This window comes from Apteryx rowi, unplaced genomic scaffold (genome assembly GCF_003343035.1).
Source record: "Apteryx rowi isolate R43461 unplaced genomic scaffold, aptRow1 scaffold_51, whole genome shotgun sequence".
NCBI lineage: Eukaryota > Metazoa > Chordata > Aves > Apterygiformes > Apterygidae > Apteryx > Apteryx rowi.
In genome coordinates this window covers 1549529-1569143 of record NW_020450772.1, presented here as the reverse complement: position 1 = coordinate 1569143, position 19615 = coordinate 1549529, and the positions used below count along the sequence as shown (strand labels likewise).

The 19615-nt window shown below is 50.3% G+C and overlaps 1 protein-coding gene across 1 annotated transcript in view; it reads right to left on the bottom strand.

Moving 5' to 3' along the window:
- The window catches only part of GPC1 (glypican 1), a 91355-nt gene that overhangs the window by 1181 nt on the left and 70559 nt on the right, over window positions 1-19615 (bottom strand). Inside the window, exons 3-6 of the mRNA XM_026080101.1 lie at window positions 8616-8781; window positions 4841-4971; window positions 1560-1679; window positions 759-892 (exon numbers count right to left, since the gene is read on the bottom strand). Of these exons, the coding sequence (XP_025935886.1) occupies window positions 759-892; window positions 1560-1679; window positions 4841-4971; window positions 8616-8781 (551 nt within the window). The remainder of the gene's footprint in view (window positions 1-758; window positions 893-1559; window positions 1680-4840; window positions 4972-8615; window positions 8782-19615) is intronic.

Sequence of the window (19615 nt, the reverse complement as noted above, 5' to 3'; positions counted from 1 at the left end):
GGCTCTAAGGATGGCCAAGCTCTGCTGCCAAGGGCCAGGCCCTGTCCAAGCCTGGGGCTCACCCTGGGGCCACCTCAGGAGACCATCTCTTCATGCCTGGCTCTGGTCAACGTGGCTGAGACTGACGCCCTGGACTAACAAATCCTCCCACCCAGCAAGAGCAGACACCGCTGGCAATGCCGTGACACGCTGAAGCACTGAAGGCGCGGACACCGGGCTGGCAGAGATGGGCAGGCCTACGGCAGGGAATGGAGCGAGGTGCGTTTCTGACCTCCCCTCGCAGCCACCCTTTAACCATCAGTGCCAGCGGGAGGTGTTTCTGCAACAGCTGGATTTCATCTGGGGGCCTCCTCTAGCGAAGGAAAAGCCTTTCAAAGCAAGCATGGTTAGAAGGAAACGCACACAATTCCCAGCGGCAGCTCTGCAGTTTGCAGAGGCAAATCCACCCCTTCTGCCAGTGGGTCTGAATGCACATGGTATTGCAAAATTAATTAGTACAAAACGACACAGTCATTCCATGGCAAATGCACTTTGATGCCTAAAAGCCCAACATACAGCAAAATAACAACAGACTTGAAACTCCCAGGGAGCAGTTTTTCAGAAATGGGGCATTGTCCTGGGCAGGGAGAGACCTTTTGGCTTTGTCTCAGCAGGTGGGGATGGAGGAGCTAAGGTGGTTCGGCTGAGGGAAGCTGAGGAGATGTGCCACTGCCTTTTACCAACCCTGCAACAGAGTTGTCCTGACCCCCTCTGCATACCTGCCCTTGGTCATCCCGTTCCAGCACTTGTCGTCCGCTGCCGAGCCGGCCGTGACCTTCTTGCTGCACAGCATGCTGGGCAGGGTGACCCAGTAAGACTTGAGAGCTGTCAGGTTCCCTTTGGCATCTAAAACCTGTGAAGAAAGAGGGTGCTCAGGGCCAGGAGAGCTCTGGCTGGGGGGGGGTGGGTGGGCAGCGCTGTGGAAAGGACAAGGATTCGGGCTTTTTTTTCATTATAACATCACACAGCCTGTTTTTATGCAGACRGGGAAGCATCAACAACTTTCCCCTAAGTAACAGCCCTCAACCCAAGCACCCAAAGCTGAAAGACATTTCTGGTACCACGAGGAGACCCAGGAGAAAAACCTCTCTGGGCCGTGAGAGGAATGGCGAGAAGCAGCCTTTGCAGGAGGCAGCAGGGCTCTGCCAGTTGGGACAGGCAGACATCTGTGACTGAGGAGCTACCGGCAGAAGAGACGCGGGGACTGCAGGGATCACAGAGCCCACTGCCCACAGAATCCAAAYGGTCCGTAAAGGACTGGTCCTAAGAGAGCAGCAAAGCCGCAGGGACTTAATTCCCTGGTTGGCCAACGTTGTGGTAGGCTCCACAGACCACATCTGTCCATAGGGCCCAGCACTGCCCCTGGCGGGCACCCGCGTTCCCAGCAGCCCCAGGGCTGCGCTASCACCCGAGTCCTTCCATGCTACTGACTCCCGCTTCCCCGCAGAGCCGCTCGCCACAGCCCCTGGCACACACGGCCCGCGACGCCAGCGGGCAAAGAGCTTCGAAGACGAACTCACCAGCATCTCCAGTGCTACTGCAGATGACTTTGCTTCTAACGTAACCTTCCCCCGTCTTTTCTTATCTTCGCTACTGGAGCCTTTTGTGTTGATTTTGGGATTTCCACAGCCTTGGAAAACCTGAAAAACAAACCAAACTCTCTATTCTGTGGTTTGATACTCTTTCCTTAATTAATTATCACTCCATGGTTATGTTTTTTTTTTCCTGTAAGTATTTTTGTATTTCCTACTTACAAGATCTCTGAGACTTGGGCTTAGTTTTTGGTCAGATTACTCATGTGCCATGACTTATTTTCAGCAGACTGCAACTACTTTTGGCTACCACTATCAGGCAAAATGTGCAGCACAAACACAAAATTAGCACATGCTTTTGGATGATTCACTAATGTTGATATTAAACCATTTCTAGCAAGTTTATCTGTTCCTATTACGATTCAAAAGAAATTCTGGGAAGTCTTAGAAGAACAAGATGGGAGTTGGTCACCTTCATTACGCCAGAGGTGTGGGCTTCAAAGTTACAGAGCATGTGAGGTTCACTGATTTGGACAACAGACCGGGGTGGGACTACTCGGATGACTTTTGCAATAGCCATGCACTGTTCCTCAAATTAACACCGCCTTGGACCAGGAGAGTATAGCACAATAGACGTGTCAAGATCTGTCAGGTTGGACATTTCAAGGCCAAAACTGATTTACCTCTTAACTTTGGATACCTCCTCTTATCCCAACTACCTGCCCAGACTCCCTTTAACCAAATGAGAGCAGAAGCGCTTCCAAGGCACAGCTCCTCTGGTCTCTCCTTTAGGATGAAATGAAGGGCTCCCTGGAAGCATCTGTTTCTCTCAGTCTTTCCATGACCAGTCCAGAGAGTGACACCTATCCTGCAGATACCAAGTGTTCAGGCAGCTGAGTCTCACTGTGGCTATGGTAACTGGTGTGCTCAGAGAGCCAAATTTAAGCAAATGTCAAAGGTCACAAGGGCTTTTTACAAAGTCTGTTTGATTCAGGAAACAGCAGCCCTTACGAAGAATGCCTCTGATTTGAAAAGGTGGCTCCAAGTTTGGTTCAATTACCTGTGTGCTGTCAGACGCTACCGATAAATCCGCCTTTGCACAGAATCCCTTTAATGCAGAGAAATCAAGAACTCAAATGCTAGCTAGTATCGATAACGCAGCTTGTGCCAGCTGCTCAAGGCTTTTGCTAGTGGATCCTGAAAGTCATCAGCGAAGTCCTAATCTTGGCAAGAGTCCCCTAGGTGACAGTGAGCCTCGTCTGTGTGTCCAAGGGACATTCAGCCCAAAACCCCCCTCCTGGAGAGCACTGTCCTGCTGACCAGATGAGTCCAACAGACTAGGGCACTTCTGCACCAAGCGGATTAGTTCATCTGTCTCCTTTGCTCAGTGCAAAAAACCCACCTTTGAAAACTGAAGGACTTAATCCTTAAGGACTCTTAAAGACTCTTAAGGAATGAACCCTTTTTCCAAATCTACCTCTGGGACTGAGGGATGCCTGGGGCCTGATCCCTGCGCTCCCTTCCAGCACGGCATGTGCCGGGGCAGCGGGGAGAAGGGGCAGGGAGATGAGGCACCCCACGTGCGCTCTTCCCAGGGACAGCTTTAGGTTGGTAATTTTAGAAGCCCTCAGCTGCAGCCTGAGCCTGCTGCCCTCACCGTTAGAGATAAAACTTTCAGGACTGGCCTGAGCAGGTCCCGAGCTCATCTGGCAATGATATCCTTAACCTGCTCATGCTGCAGCACTCAAAACCAGAGCCACGGGGAGTTTGCTGAGCCCTGCAGGGGRGAACCTCTCAGAAAGTGTTTTGTTGGGCATTAGCAGGTTTCTCAACAGCAGAGCAGTGAAGATCCTGACAGGTGGATCCGTGCAGGGGAAGAACCCCAAACAAACTGCTTTTCAGATGGAATTCAGTATCTTTATGAAACGCATCCCAGGCCTGCATCCATATAGAGGAAGAGGATGGCATTTGGCACAGTTAAGGCTGAGGAGGGGATGCAAATCTTTGGACAGATCCTTTAAAGCAGATTAGCTATAATGAGTTCCTAAGCCTTGCTCTGCAGGCTGCACTAAGCCTGGTTCTCCTTAGTTGTCCATGCTTAACAGCTGCAGCAAGTTGCCAGCTCCCATACTCTGCTACCAGTGCCACCAGCGACACCCTGCCATGTTCACCTGGTTGCAAGATCATATTGAGAATATCACATTATCAATTACGTTTGGTTGCTCCAATCAAACACTGATGAGACTAGACTACTTACACCCTTTTGTTTTTACTGCATTTACTATAGGCCCCTCAGAAGTACCCTTCTTTGCAGATGATGCCGTATTTTCCCACTCCATGGGCTTGCTTTTATGTGGACAACTTCAGTCTCGGCTAACAACGGGAGAAGGAATATTGCCTTTCATGTTAGAAAAGAAATCTAAACAAGTATTTGGATGCAGGTGCCTCTCTGTGCCATGACGAGCACCAGTGAAGCCCTGCTTGGCTAAGCAATACTTCTGGCCTGTCCTGCCTCTGAGATCCAGTCAGTACCTGCCCCACATCCTCCACCAGCATCCCGGTTCCAACACCTGGATAGCTGTGAGGACTTGGAGAATGCCTGGGCAAAAAGCAGAAGTCCTGGCGGGCTGTTTTTTTGCCAAAGCTTTTCTCACCTGCATCCATAGAGGTGATTGTGGTTAATGGACAAACATACTAAAAATAGAGACCAATAGAAGAGAGCTTCTGCAGTAAGCTCCTTGACAGACAGGTGAGCATCAGGAGAGCCTGTTTTACAGTCTCCAGATTGACTACCAGACTGCAGCCCTGTCCCATAAATACAATCTGATAGCCCGTTGTTTYCATTGCAGAACATCCCCCTAGGCAGGCTATAGCAGCTGCTGTCTGTCTCTAGTGTAAGAAGGGCTGTGCACTTTCTGTAAAGGCCTCAGCTCAGTGAAAATACTTCAAAGCTCTTTAGATGCAGACACAGAGGCATCTGACAGCAAACGGCACCAGGCTTACCACAGGCATTGCATATACTGTACCACCTTGCATGCCTGTACCTAAAGGAAGCTGGCTGATGTGGCTGAGAGGAACATTTGAAAACACCTGAGAAGGTTTTTCTCTACATAGGACAGGTGGCTTCTTATCATTAGAAGAGTGGTCATTTAATCTCTCTCTTTCTTCTTTCATCTCCCTTAATTCAGCTGAATGGTGAGCACAAAAAACATTGGCCCTAGCAATTACACGTGATATATTGTCAGTCAGGCCCAGGCATACACTCTTACCTTGGCTGTGATTGAGTCTTTGTTTTCCTGCAAGTTAGAAATAGCTTCAGAAATCCTCATGTGAATAGTTCCTATTACAGTGTCTATATTGTACGGTCCATCAATCCGATCAGCCACTATGATCAGAGAATCTAGCAAAAYAACAACAGAGACACCCTTTCATCAGACTTTGTACAAACCGAGTTAGAGCATACCCTCACGCTGGGCGGGATAAGCTCTGGCCCCTTAGCAGGCTGGCTTTTGAAAGTCCCCTCTCCATTTTCACTTCTTCCCAAACACATGCTCATTTTCCTTTGGAACGGGACAGCATTCAAAATTCACTACTTCCTAGGACAGCCGCAGTGGTAGAGGAACAGAGGTCACCCTCTGCAAGTGGGAAGTGCAACCTGTGTTCACACAAAGGGACCAAAAGCTGCTGGGGTGCTACAGAAAGGAAAATCGGTGCAGAAGTAGTGCACAACAATATGTGGAGCTAACCCTCCCATCTCATTGCCTGTCTCAGCAAAGCACTGCAGCCACTGAGCGTGGGAGGATGGCTGTCAGCAAAGCACCAAAGGAAGGTGGACGTGGGCAATAGCTTCTGTGGCAGCGACACAGTGTGAAAAGAGTATTTCACATCACCACCTCTGGAAAGACGACACGTGACCCTCCAAGGAAATGTCATGCAACAAAGGCAGAGGAGCAGACCAAAATGCCCACTGCTACACCAGTAAGAAAAGACAGCGAGTGACTGAAAGGTGCCTGTTGCTTTGCACTCCCCCTTATCTTGCAAAGCTCTGCTGGTCTAAGGACTGACTCTGGGCAGTGCTCCCACCTGTCCTGGAAACTCCTGCCTCGCTGGAGTGGTGCTCGGCTTGCAAGAAGTAACCAACCTCCGCCTACGCCAGATGTTTTTCAGCACTCCACTTGGGTTTGAAGTGAGGACAAGCTAATTGCCCACATGGCTCAGGGCACTGGGAAATGCCACTGCATATGAAGGCTGACATCCTCAGTGTCCAACAAAACTTGAAATAGGATCTTAGGGCAGACCCACAACTGGCTTAGGCATCTAAAATGGATTTTTACAGAGTCTGAGTTTGTAATTTGAAAATTATAGTTCTGAAAGCCACTGCTGAGCTGCTGCCTATCCCTGAGGAGCCCTGGACTCAGTTCCTGACCACTTCTGCTTTTAGGGCTCAGCAGCTTAGAGGCCAGGCCACACATAAGCTTCATCAGGATTTAGGGACTTGGCATTTAGTTACGTGTGACCCCAGATGCTCCAGTGTGGTCAGTGTCCCCCAGGGCACACCAAAAACCTCCTGGCAGGACTAGGGATCTGGCAGAGTRCAGTGGTGGACAACCTTCATCTGGAACAGAAAGTGCTTCATGTTCCTGTGGCCTGTCCATATGGAAGAAAACAACTGTGATGGCTTCATGTTGATTTTTCCTCTCTGTATAAAGAGGGTCAAATCCCTAGGTCTAGGTTGAAGAACTGTACCATTAGCAAATGGAGTGATTCATTAGGAATGATTAATTCTTTTATCCTAATTCCTGTATCAACTTCGCCCATCAGCCTGGCAGGAGACTGTCACAGCAGATGGTGTGATGTTGTAGAAAAGCTTATTCAGCATGAGTTTGCACGGCTGACATTATTCATGAATAATGAAACCACCAGGTGAATTATTCCAGGCACTTAGCTGAGTAACAGTAAAACATCTCCTGCATCCTCCACCCCCGCACAGTGCGTAAGTGCCGCCTGTGATACTGCTCTAAAGGACTGATGCCATCTGTGGAGTGCACAGCTTGTTTCTTGCAAGCAGGAGTCCAGCCAGACAGGACACAAAGAAAGCCCACCACCATTACAAACTTGTGAGGAACTCAATTCAGCTCCTTGCCCGGGCAAGCCAGCAGGACTTGGCAGAAGGACCTCAAAGGACTTCCATAAGGCCTAGGTGAGGTTTGTGCAGAAACACAAGGTTCATAGTGGTGGTATGTTAATAATGAAGGCCTGATCCTGAGCCCACTGCTGTCAATTTAACAGCATCCACAACCCTTACAAGTATGTAACTCAATGCCCTTGGGTTCTTAGAGCACCTCACAGCCCCACAGACATCCCCAGGGGCTTCCACATTGCCCTGGGGGCATCAAGACCAGAGCTGGTAACAGAGAGCGCACTAGCTTTGCAGATGTGTTAGACTGCCCAGAGTCACTGCCCGGGTGACACAGCGGCTCCATCCTATAGCTCACAGTCCCAGACAGAAAGGGGGGCCCCTGTCACAGCTGCACCCTGTGGAAACAGGACATACACCTTTGCTCTACCCCAGCTGGACAGGAAATGATTTTGGTCAGCAGAAGGCTGCTGGGAGTAGAAATTTACCATCATTGATGGCACTAAGGAATATTTTTACTATGGAATAAGAGGAAGGGGAGATGACTTATAGAGCCCTCAAGCTCAAGTGTCCTGGCGGTCTAGCTGGACTCCAAGCTACTGCCTGCTCAGAAGCCCAAAGGCCAGCCAGTGGGCTGTGAGGCAAGGGAAAAGGCCAACCTCAAAGCTCATTTGATCTGCTGACTGCCTCCCATGAGCCCAGACAAACATCAAGGCTCCCTCAGGCCTCAGATCACTCCTGGTCTAAATGTATAACCTTGGAGAGAAAGAGCAGCTTTCTGGGTGATGTTCTGTGGGCACAAGGAGGAKTGAGATCTCTACCAGCCAGAAGAACAGTCAGATGCAAATAGTCTCCCCAAGGGACTCCAGCAGTGGAGAGGACGTGTGCTGCTATGCAAACATACCATTTGCTAAAAGCAGACCCAAACTGGCCTTAAACCACGTCCATTGGTTCCACAAGCCTCTCTCAGAAGTAGAGACAGCAGGGCCTCCCCTGACCCCACAGAGCCCTGCGCTTCCAGTGCCACATGTTACACGTTTGCTTTTTCCTGTTCACACTTCTGCCCACCTCAGACCTCAGTTCACATTTAAACCAGAAGCCACTTGCCACAGGCTCTGGAAAAGCAGCTAAGTGTTACATGAGGTCTTCTTAAAAGAGATGTCCTGGTTGGATCGGGCAGTGCAGAATTTCCTGCAGAAATGACTGGCTGAAGTTCTCTGGCCTGTGTTGCAGAGTGATAGTTATGACTTTAAAATAAAAAAAATGGACATATCTACACTCATATAACCCACTCAAAGAGACCCATCATCTTAACTGAGGGACAAACCAAAAATGAAATGAGCTCTTTTCTCACTTAAAATACAAGTCTAATTTTCACACTCCTCACATGGCCTGTAACCTCTATCTCCTCACCGTATTTGTTTAATAGGCCTCTTTCCATTTAAAAGTACACAATTCTGATCCCTTTGCTCTCCACCCAGGAAAACACTTTATGGCTTCACATTTCTAGACTAGGACTAGGAGGACTGCTGAGTGTGTCTCAGATTAGCTCTGGTATGGATGAGAAGGAAGCTCAGACAGCATATGGATGACAGGAGCTGTCCCTAAGCCTCAGCACTTGGGAGGTAAGAAAAAATTAGTTGAATGTAAAGCGTAGGCAMCTCCAAATGAGAAAAGGCAAGATGAAAACTCTTTTAGCCCTCATTAGCCAGCCCAGCACYGCTCTTTCTAACGGTATTCGAGCCCAGCGAAATGTCCTGCAATAGCTTCTAGACTACAGTCACAGGCAGAGAAGTTGTAGCGTAAAAGGGCCTCCTTCAGCTCTTCCAGTGGTCCCTTCTTTAYTCTCCAAACACCACCTGGGGGGGTTCAAAAGGTGCCATTGGTGTGTAGTACAACCACCTTACCCATCAGGTACTTCCACTCGGTGTTCAAGTCCGCTTGGTTGGCCAGGCAGCCCTTCACAACGTTGAGGCAGTAGTTGTTGCATGGCTTCACGCTGGACATGCCCCGGCAGTGGGGACAGTACATCAGCTTCATTACGGCGCGAGTGCACTCGTGGCTGAGCGATACCTAGGGCAGACAGACTCAGAGTTAGCAACACAGGCTGGCRAAGGTTCCCTGGGCAGAACTCAGGGCTGCGAGCCTGCTTTCGGGCTTTTGCACAGCCATGGGCAAGCTGCTTCCCCTCTTTGGGCTGCTCCTTCCCTCCCGCCTTTCCCTGGGTGGTGTCTCCATCAGAGGAGTAGGACATCTGGGGCAGGGACCATTTCCTCTGCCTGTGTTTGAATCGAGGGGACTGGGAACAACTCAGATGTGAGCAGAGACCCTAGAGCATGCCATTCCCCTGCCACCTAGGGTTGGCCTGGGCAGGAACTCCTGGGGAGGTGGCACAAGGACAGCCTGGTGTGCTCTGGCCACGTTGCAACAAACCTAAAGGGAACAAGAGCCAGCACAAAACCAAGGTCTGCACCAAAGAGCCTGCTAAGCATCATCACCATGGCTCAAGGACCTGGTGCTTGGCAGYGTTCGCAAGGACCTGGATTCGGTGACCCACCACCCCATCACAGCCACGCGACTCACCAGTCAAGTTCACAGTCAGAAAACCTGTTTAAAGGTAGAGCACTTCTGAAGCAATATCAAACTTCTGATTATTTCTTGGATGCTCATGGGGCAGGCAACAAGCTTCCTGCACAGAGCTTAGCCCTGTAGCCTCGCACCAGCCACTTTCACCAGCTGAGCCTTTGTGTCCCTCCTGTGCAACTGCCTGGGCTGTGACCACAGGCTGCAATTTGGTGACTTGGACACATGCTGGGTTTATGCCCTGGAGCCTCCGCAATCAGCAGCCCCACTGAGCGCTTTTGGCAGGAAGGGTTTGCTGTCACCACCTGGCAGGCGCAGGTTCCTCTTACAAACTGCATCTGCAGCTTCCCGGCTGGAGGCACAACAGGGAGCTTGAACATGAAAAGTTCTCAGCTGGCATCTTTGGAAAGGAGGACAGTGTGGGGGAAAGACTTGAACAATTTAAAAAAAATACAGGCAATTTGGAGCACTCAATGCTGGCAAGTGATTGCTCTCTGAAAGCATTTCAGGAGCCCCTGGCAGCGGGCGAAGCAGGCCAACATACCCCACAGTGCAACGCCTGCGGCTCTCATGCGTTGCACGTGTACCCAATGCTTCGCGGACGTGATTCTGGAGGCAGCTTTGCCACCCTTGGACTAAACTAACCTGGTCCATTGGCACAGCGTTAGTGCCCGCRCAGAGCCCAGAGAGCTGAGTGACAGCTGCTGGAGCACGTCAGAGACGACCCCAGCTGCCGGCCTCGCTCACTGGACGCCATCCCACTCCGACTGCTGCGGGCAAGGGGGCAGTGAACAACTGGGAAGGGCCAGCCAACAGGGACAGCCCAGTGCAGAGCTGGAGATGGACAAAGCCAGGAATTTCCCAAATTCTTCCCTCCAGCCYCCACAGAAAGCCAGTGGCGCAGGGAGCCTGCTCCAGTGCCTGGCACAGACTCTGCAGAGTCCCTGATGGGGCTGCGCATTCCCATATCTTATTGCTACAGTGTTTTCTCCTTTGTGGTTTTTTTCAGTATTTGCTCAGATCCATTTGCAACTTCCTTGTCACGCTTTCAAAATCATTTACAAAAATAAACCTAAGAGTCTGCATGCAAGTTTCCCTTGGTGCCAGGTTCTCAGCACTCACAAGAAGCCCAAAAAGCAAAGAAGTGGTGAAGGGGCAAAACTATACACGGAAAAATTAATGAGTCTGAGCTATGGCTGCAACACTGAGAACATTCACCCTGCCCCGACCTCTTCATTAACTATGAAAAGTACTTTGAACATGGTCCTTAAGCTTCTGCTGGGAGACTCCAGAAAGAAAGACTCAGTCCTCAGGTAGCTTTAGAGGCCTGAGAACATGCTAAGCTAATTGTTAGAGGTGGAGAGAGAAAACCCCTAACATTTCCCCCACATTAAACTGTCCGCACCGTAGCACTGTTCCTGGGACAATTCCCACAGACAGAACCAGCTGCAGAAAATCAGCGCAAGGTCACTAAATCCCCACTGCGAGGGCCTCAGGCAGCGTTGGGTGCCTGGGTGCTGCTGCTCTCCGGGCTGCAGTGCTGCCCTGCCACCAGGAGATGGAGGACGTGTCCCACAGAACCGCACCGAGATGCAGCCAACCTCATCCCTGGAAGAAGCTGGTAAAGGCGCGACCACCCTCTCCCACTTCAGCGATCTCAGAGGGGTTGCAACAAAGTACAGGGAAACACAAACACAACGAGTTTATGTCTCCTCTCTGGGTTTAAATAACCAGGACTGAATCGCAAATGAAAAGACAACAGTTAAGATTATGTTGAATAGTAACATGCTCTCTATCTGAAGTCCTTCCGAAAACAGATTATCTAGTGTATAGAACAGGAGATGCGGCTGGGAAAGGAGCTTCTACCGCTCCTTCCCCAGACAGCATGTTCATGAACATGAGCTATATAGCAAAAATCCAGCCAGAGAACACAACCTGCATAAGCAAAAAAGTCCCAAAGACAACTCTGTCTCCGTGTTTTAGAGGCACTCCCATTCACCACTTGGCTTGGATTACCCAACTATAACTAGCACAGTACAAAACGGAGTTTCCAAACATCCTGGGAGCTGCTGCACAATGAGTCATGTAACTGGGCCCTGAAACTTGGGATTTTCCACAGTAATGATGAGAACCAGGGAACAGCYGGTTCCATACATATCCATGCCTTGGATAACTGTGGTTGCATTGTGCAGCCTTTTGGGGTGGAGGAAGCTGAACCGTTCTGGCTTAAAAACAGAAGGGTAGCGTTGCTCACTGCCTGTGCAGCAAACACCTCTGGGGTGGTGCAGGACAACTGTCTAACAACAAAGAGGAAAGCCACTGGCATTTAGAAAACAAAGCCATTTGGTACCCAGCCAAATCCTGCGGGAGACACTGAGAGAGACAAGTGACAGGTCTTGGCTCAGAAAAGCATCACGGTTAGCTTTAAAGTATGGTGTAAACCCAACAACTGCAATGGAGCTGCTCGCATGAATGCAACAAGGCCGTATTCCCATAAAGCTTGCAGAGGGCCCAGTGGCCATTTCAGAAGTATTTCTGCTTGCAGAACTCATCCTCATCTCTTCCTGGCTTTCAGCTGTGCTCTGTACTTATTTTTGTGCATGTCTTTTTCCAAAGAAACGGGAAGGACCTTTGCACCCTCAGCACAGCACTCCCTAATCCCCTGGTGAGTGGATATCCCTGGCCTGCGATCGGAGGGGTCACCCGTGACCTGCCGTGTGCCCCTCCAAGGCAGGGGAGCCTGCGGCAGGGGACGGATCCCTCCGTGCCCAGTGACTCCATCCGGGCTCTGGCACGACTGGCGAGCTGTGGGGCAGCTGCCAAGGCTTCCCGCGACGCAGACAACTGTCTGCTGTCCTGSCACCAGCGTCCCTTGGACCTCTCAACAGCTGACAGCCTGCCAGAGCTGTCTGTCAACTGAGACACAGCCTGCGTCCCACCCAGTGCCTGTCACACGGCAGGAGCCTCCTAAAAACACCCGTTCTTGCAAGCTGCGACCATCTGCCTTGGGGTAGCTGCTTCAGCCAGAGCACTAGGTGAGAGCGGTGCCGGMGGCTCCCGCTCAGCTTCTGACGGCCTCGGCGGGGAAAGAGCTTCCTTCGCAACTGGGTAAAGATAATTTTTGGACATCAGAAAGGAGTTGTTCGCGTATGGCAATCTGTCATTCTCACAAAGTGACTTTGCCCACCGGAGGCAGGCGAGCGTCCCACTGCACCAGGCAGCGTGGGGACACGGCTCTGCAGGGCGCAGACCCCGGGCGAGGCAAACCTCCCGGCTGCAATTTCTGCCCTCCGCTTTCCCTTTCCCCAGGGCCTCTCCTCTAAAGACGAGCAGGTGATTCGTTCGTGCACCAACTGTTGCTCCRCTGAATTTGGCAGGTGCCAAGCGTTCAACTTAATCTCTTGGCAGAAAGGATAAGCATTAATTTTTGCTGGTGGAAAAGGCTGGGCTCAACTTTCTCCAAAGAATTATTCAAATCTCTTATGTTCACACTCCTGCTTTCTTGCAGGCAGACCACAGAGGTGTACCAAAGACAGGGAAGAGAAAATTCGGGGAGCATTTTCCACATGTTTTGCTCAGCTGGAGCTCAGTTCCCCTGTATTTCCACACGTTTTGCTCAGCTGGAGCTCAGTTCCCCTGTATTTCCACCAGTCCCAGCTCGCTGACTTCAGGCAGCAAAGCTCCCCCAGCTCTGCCCCGTGCAGAGCAGAGCCTCGGGGCTCCCAGAGCACCTTCCTCTGGTGCTGACCCTGCACCATGACACTCCAACAAGGCCATGGGGATGGCATGGACTGAACTAAGCTGCTGAGTTCTTTAGTCCAAGCCTGCAAGTTGGCACTCAGAGTGTGTTTAGGACCTGAGATGTTTAAACACCTCTTTGTCTTTGTGGATTAGTTTGCCAGGGCTTTTTCAGGTAGCAAAAAAAAAAAAAAAAAAAAAAAAAGATGCCTAAGGATCTAGAGGGTTTGCTTTTACCAGTAACCCCCTGCAGCTTGTGAAGGTCTGGAGGACACAGGCCAGCAATGCTGGGGACTGAACTCCACGACCCAAAACAGCCTCTGTCCTCCTCACGGGAGCTGAGACTCAGATCACTATGTTTAAGAGCGTAACCTAACTGCAGGTGATATTTTGAAGCGGGGTAACTAGGGCTAACCTCCCACTAGGCATTTRGAAGGTGAGAAACACAGTTTTGAGGGCATTTCTAGAACAGCCAGGAGTTGCTAGAGATGGAGAGCAGGACCTTGTGGAGATGCTTCCTCTGGGAAGGCCATGGGTTGACTCATGGGTGGACACTGCTGGGTGGCATGCTKGTTGGCTTGTAAGCACTGCTGTTAACCTCCTTCCAGGGAACTCCCTGCAGGTGACATGCACACAGGCGGGCAGTTATGCCGGGGGTGATATTCATTACTTCGTGGCCAGAAGATGCAGAAAAAATGAAATACATAAATCACAGGAAAAAATATGGCAAAAATTTGTAGAGAAGGGGAAATGTATGACTGGCTAGAGCTCGTCAGCACAGAGGCCCAAGACCACTCTCCCACTAGAAGAGCTCACTTCAGCCCTGAGTGCAGCCTGTCCACCAGTTGCCTCCAGTCTGAGGACATGCAGGCCTGCAGACGCGGAGGGAGCCGGGGAGCTCGATGCCTGCCAGGAGCTCGGTGCGATGAGCTCATCATGCCTCTCTCTAAGGACACGGCCAAGAGGTCTCCCTGCCCTGACAGGGGACCACTCTGTGGGAAGGTGAGTATTTAATTTCCTTGGCCACGGCTACCAAAGTGTTGATAGCTCAGCTGATATGCTTTAGAAGAGCTGAAATGTAAAGCCTCTTGTTTTAGTATGACCAAGGGGCTTCTTTGATCTTTGCCCTTTTGCCGTAATCAGGAGCTCATTGACCTTTCCCTGCTACGACTCAGAGCGGCACACATCAACATGCTAAGGAAACCGGCTGAGAGCCGAAGCGCTCAGCGCCCTTCAGCTTATCCTGCTGGTCACGCCATTCTTCTGAGCATCATGACAAACAYCCAGGGCTTAAATCTTGAGATGCAATTCTCATGCAAAGAAACCCTCTTCAGCAAGGGAATAACTCTGAGAGTTTTATCACTGCTACCCTGTGGTCTGTACTGGGGGACGGCACTGGAAAACGTGTTCTCTGCTGAGCTGAAGATATCTTGTTCTCCTTAGGAAGACATCCTCCCCCCCTTTGTTATTTAGGAAATAAAGCCAGGAGGAACTGGAAAAGTCCTGAGCATTAAAAACTTAAACAAATAAATAGAAAAATCAAAACAATGACGACAAAACCAAAACAACCCCCTGTCCCACCCCCACCAAACACCTTGCACTCTTAGGGCTGGTTAAACCACAGAGAAACCTCTCTGGGAATCACCATGGGGATCCTTCTCTCTCCCGGATACATGCTCCTGCTGTGAGAGTGAAGCAGTTTCTCCAGGCTGGCAAAGTGGAGACTGACCCCCCCAAACTGCAAATCAAGACATCTCCTACTTCCTTGTTCTTCTGYTTTTACCCTCCAGCCTGGAAAAGGCCCTGAAATGTTATGAGTCACCCTCCTGCTCAACGGCTGACGGACGCCAACTGAAACCTGATGGAAAGCCCCTCCGGCTTCCCAGCTTGCGCTTGCAGTAACTGATAGATCAATAAGCAATGTACACTGTTCATGGCAGGTGGCCCGAAAGCAGAAGCACGCAAACTCCTGCGGAGGAAGTGAATGCTAACATCATTTGTTCATCTTTAAATAATCTGGCACAGCATGAAGATGCTACATGACAATAATTGATTCCTCTAAGTACCATCAATCTGGCCCAGCCTGTGCTAAAACACAGGCTGCTGAGAGCGCCTGGCTGAGCTCCTGTCGGTGCCACTGTCACTGCAGCGAGGGTTTCCTCGGAGGCACTTCAGGAAAGACCAAGTCCCCCRGACCCAGAAACCTTCGCTAACGTCACTTGACAACGTCAGGAAAACCAACAGCGCAACCTTGATGCGAGACCAGAGCTCTCAYGTTTCCTGCGGCTCCCCCAGCCGCAGGGTGCCCAGCCGGGCTCCTTGCTGGTGGGGGCCAGGTGTCCAGGGCTGGGCGCCGCGTGCTTGAGGTGGTGGGAGCTGGATGATTTCTTCAAGTTTTCCTGGTGGAGGATCACCAATTAAAAAGCCTGCTTAATAATGGGCTAAAATATATGATGCCTGCAAACAAAAGGTGAACGGAACTATAAGTTGATCGCTTTCTTCTACTGCAAACCAGCGGTAAGGCCCAAGACGATCCTTATGTCTTTATGGTGCCATTATTTTAACTGTTCATCTTCACAGACCTGCCCTCACAAAAGTCAGAGAAAGTCTTGTCAGTGGACTTCAAACAAGCCATGATTTGATCTCCTGATGTTTGCATTTCAGGCCAACGTGTTCCCCAATCACCTTGCATATCTTAGTATACAAATATTAGAGCTCATCTTACATAGACATAATTTCCAGCTATTCCATATTGACCTTAATTCTCCATACTGTCATGGTTTCCTTTACCTTTAGTGGCAACTATAGTCCTTTCTTAGCTTTATGACCTAGAAACTACATTAAGATGTCAAGAGGAAATGCACAATACTTTGGAGAAGGTATTTCCCAAGGATCTGAAAAAAAGTTATTGCTAAGAAATATGGCTTGGAGCCAGGGCACTCCTCATTTAGTTGTTAGAGGTATAAATAAATATGCCAAACAAAGCTAAGCCCACCTTAAAAATACATTGCTTCTACAATATTGTTCAGTAAAAATCCACATACCCTATTCTGGTCCCAGTGACATCAGTGGGAAGAGTCCCTTGTAAGTCCGGTGATGAAATGATAAGGAAAAAAAAATTATCTCTGGAAAAAAAATCCCAAAATAGGAAACCAAGTGGTATGGAACAATAAATCACTTTAATTAAAACTACTTTACAGCTGAGGATAGAGAAGTTGATCTGAGTAGCAATGAGCTAATGCAGTGGGAACAGGTGGCTGCCTCATAAAAAGCATCGTTCCACCATAAGCACTGACATTTCAAGGAGGTTGTCATCAGGTATCAGCCTGCAATTGCGGCTTGACTCAAGAGCTGAGCTCTGTGTTTTTCTGTGGCTACTTTCCAAAGCCTGATGTGTCTGTGCGTTGTTGATGGAGCCACCTGACCAGATATAAATTGCTGGAGACAAGAGCTCTGCCAGAGCAAAAATCTTTGCAGCCTCTCTTGTATCACATCTCAGACGGGAACAGAGCTTACAGGTTTGCAAGGCTCGTGATACAGCTGCACARCGTGACCGCTGTGCTGAGGCTCACTGTGTGACTATTCACCGGCATTTGCCCAACAGCCAGCGGAGGATGGGCACATGTGGAGATAATATGGCAGAAAATTGAGAACACATCAAAATTCTCAGCATTCGAAGTAGCATTCGTTTCCCTCATTTTTCCTCCTCCTGAGCAATGTTTAAATCAATTACAGGCAAATTAATGATTTTCACAAACAATGTACTGAGAGGAAGCTCTACGGGATTAGACTTCAACTGGGTTCCTCACCACCAGACCCCCAAAAGTTGGCAAACATTCAGTCTGGAAGACTTCTGACCAAAAAAGCTCCTGCCAGGGAGTTTATTAATATGCTTTCAAAGCACAGAATCTCAGAAATGCAGGAGTCTCAAGGAAAACAGTCACCTACTCTGTCTCTCTGCATTAAGACAAATTCCAGGAGAGCTAAGTTATCTTTAATATTACCTAAACTGTAACTTTATAATGGTTATAAACTTTCTAAAGCAAAGACACAGGGGAGCTGAAACTACTTGTAGAATGGGAGAAGCAATCAACTAATCGAACAGGCCAGACGCTATTGAATTGACACTTGAGTGTGCTGAAGACTCTTGAGTGCAGATAGCTCTTGGAGTTCAAAGGGTTTTAGTCTCTGTAGGACATGCACACAGCAGTGCAGTAATGCTCTGGAGAAAAATGGGCTAGATTTTTCTAAAATATAGCAGGAAAAAGCCTTGCTACCCTTCTTCTGTGCCTTCAAAGAACAATTCAAACTTGTGATTTATATGTTCAATCCAAGTTCAATTACAAGTTCAACCTTTGCACGCATACCTGCACTCATAAATATCACCAGGACATTTTACAGAACCACAGGACCCTTTTCTCTCAACCCCACCATCCTCTGCTCTTTCTTTCACTGAATCACCTACCCAGGTTATATTTTAATTTTCCAAACAACATCCATTGATTTGTAGACCTTTTTCCAGCATAAGGTTTGGTGCAAGTCACAATAGGTGCAAAAGAGAGGTGCAATTCCTCCTGGAATAACCCCAAACCTCCCTAAATCTAGAATAGGAAAAGCTGGTTTCCTCTTCTGAGCTGAAACATCTTACAGGTGTTGTAGCAGCAAGGGGCAGACTGGAAGGACGGTGTCCAGTCTGGAGCCTGGGAAATGCATCTGGTTCGTTCGTCTCCTTGCTGAGCCCTGGAATAGGCCACTGTCGGGCGCAGAGWCTTCTCCAGAGCCAGGAGGAACTGCAGATGGTGTTTACGTATTCAGAACTGGCTTTAGGAAGCAAATCCTCCTCATGCYTTCCCGTCCCTAGGCAGAGCGGCTGAACATTAGTCCCTTCCTTTGTTCTCACCTGGGTTGGCGCGGATGAGCGCGTGCTTCGCGGGTCAGTCTGGCCTGGAGCTCCAGGACCTCGTGCTGGGTAGCTCCTCCTATGACCTCTGAGAGACACCTTCTGAGCCCAAACCTATCCTTGGGCTTCTCACAGGAGCGACAAAGATGAACTCTTCTGCAGCCCTCCAGATGAGCACAGCTTGGGGATTTCCAGAAGCTGCAGACCTGCACCGCAGCGTGAGTCTTCCTGCCCTAGCCTCGAGAGTGTGGCTCTGCTCTCGCCTCCTGCCCTCACGGCGCAGCACTGCAGTCCCTTCTTCGGAGGTGCCCTGCCAGTCTCCTCTCTKCTTTAAGGGGAACAAGCAGGGGCCTAAACAGAGGGAGGACCGGGTGAGCAGAGAGCATGAAACACAACCAGGGGAGAAAGGAGACTCAGGAGACACGTGTGGCTGTGGCAGACCCTGAGAAGCCTTGGCTTGCAGAGACAAGAGGAAAAAGGAAAGGCGAGGCAGGGACGGAGGCCCCCTCAGGAACAACCCGCCTGGAGCCCGCAGACGGTGCTCAGCCCTGCTCAGGGGCACTGCGGTTTTCACAGCCTGATTCCTACCCAGCTCCGTCTCCGCGTCTCCACCGAGCGCAGCCCTGACAACGAGGCTGCACCACTCCGCGCAGCTCTTCTGCTGCTCTCCTCGCGAAATATAAGTAGAAAAATATAAGCCAAAAATACTTCCGCACTAACTCATAGGTATATTTTTCCAGGTGGAATGACTTACTGCTCGAAGGGCCATTTTAACCTTCAGAAGCACCAGTAAAACCTAGCAACAACGGTCACCTTATATTTCAAAACCAACCGATGCTTTAAAGGCAGCAGGTAACGGGCAGCTCTCTAGCGCGCAGGCAGGCATTCGGCCTCGGCAGCTAACGGGAGAGAGCCGGAAACCCCTGCAGCAGACCCTCGCCGCAGGGCTGCTCTTGCGCACCACGAGCAGAACTAAACCAGTGGCTTACGCTTTTACAAACCGGGAAGCCAGCTTCAAGCCTGGGATAGAGCCGTCAGTGAGAGAAACAGCCGCTACAAAAAGAGGCCAAGCCCGGGAACAGCCCCCTGCCAGGCCGGCCCTGAGGAGAGCCACTGAGCGCCGTTATTTCCCTCGCTTTTGAGRAGCCGTTGCTTCTTGACCCGCGGACGCAGGCCCGCACCAGCCCTTCGCGAACGCGGCCGAGGGCCCTGGCACGGGCGAACGCGGGGCTGCACAACCCGGCTCGCTGCAAGCCGCGGTCAGCAGCTGCCTCGTGCGTGTTTACGCCGGTCCCGATGCAATTAGCACCTTGATGTGCGTTAAATGAACCAAGACTTCCAACCTTTCAGAATAAAACTTTAAAAGAAACAGCTGCAGAGCTGACAGAAATACGACTCTTTCAAAGCCTAATGAATTGTATAATCACTTCAGTCATTATTTTTGCATCTTCCTTTCGCAACGCGTCCGTGAGAGCACAGGGAGTTTTCAGCATCGCCAAGCCCATCATTCAAGATGCATCACCCACGTTTCCAACACCTCTTTCAAGGATCCGGAAGCAAGCGGGGCCCAGGCGCCCCTGCAGCTGGGAGCCCCGCAGAGCCCTCTCGCCTCCCCCTCGCTCCATTCAGCTCAGCCCCTCGGGYCAGCGCAGGGCGAGGGACACGGCGGGTGACGGCGGACGCCAA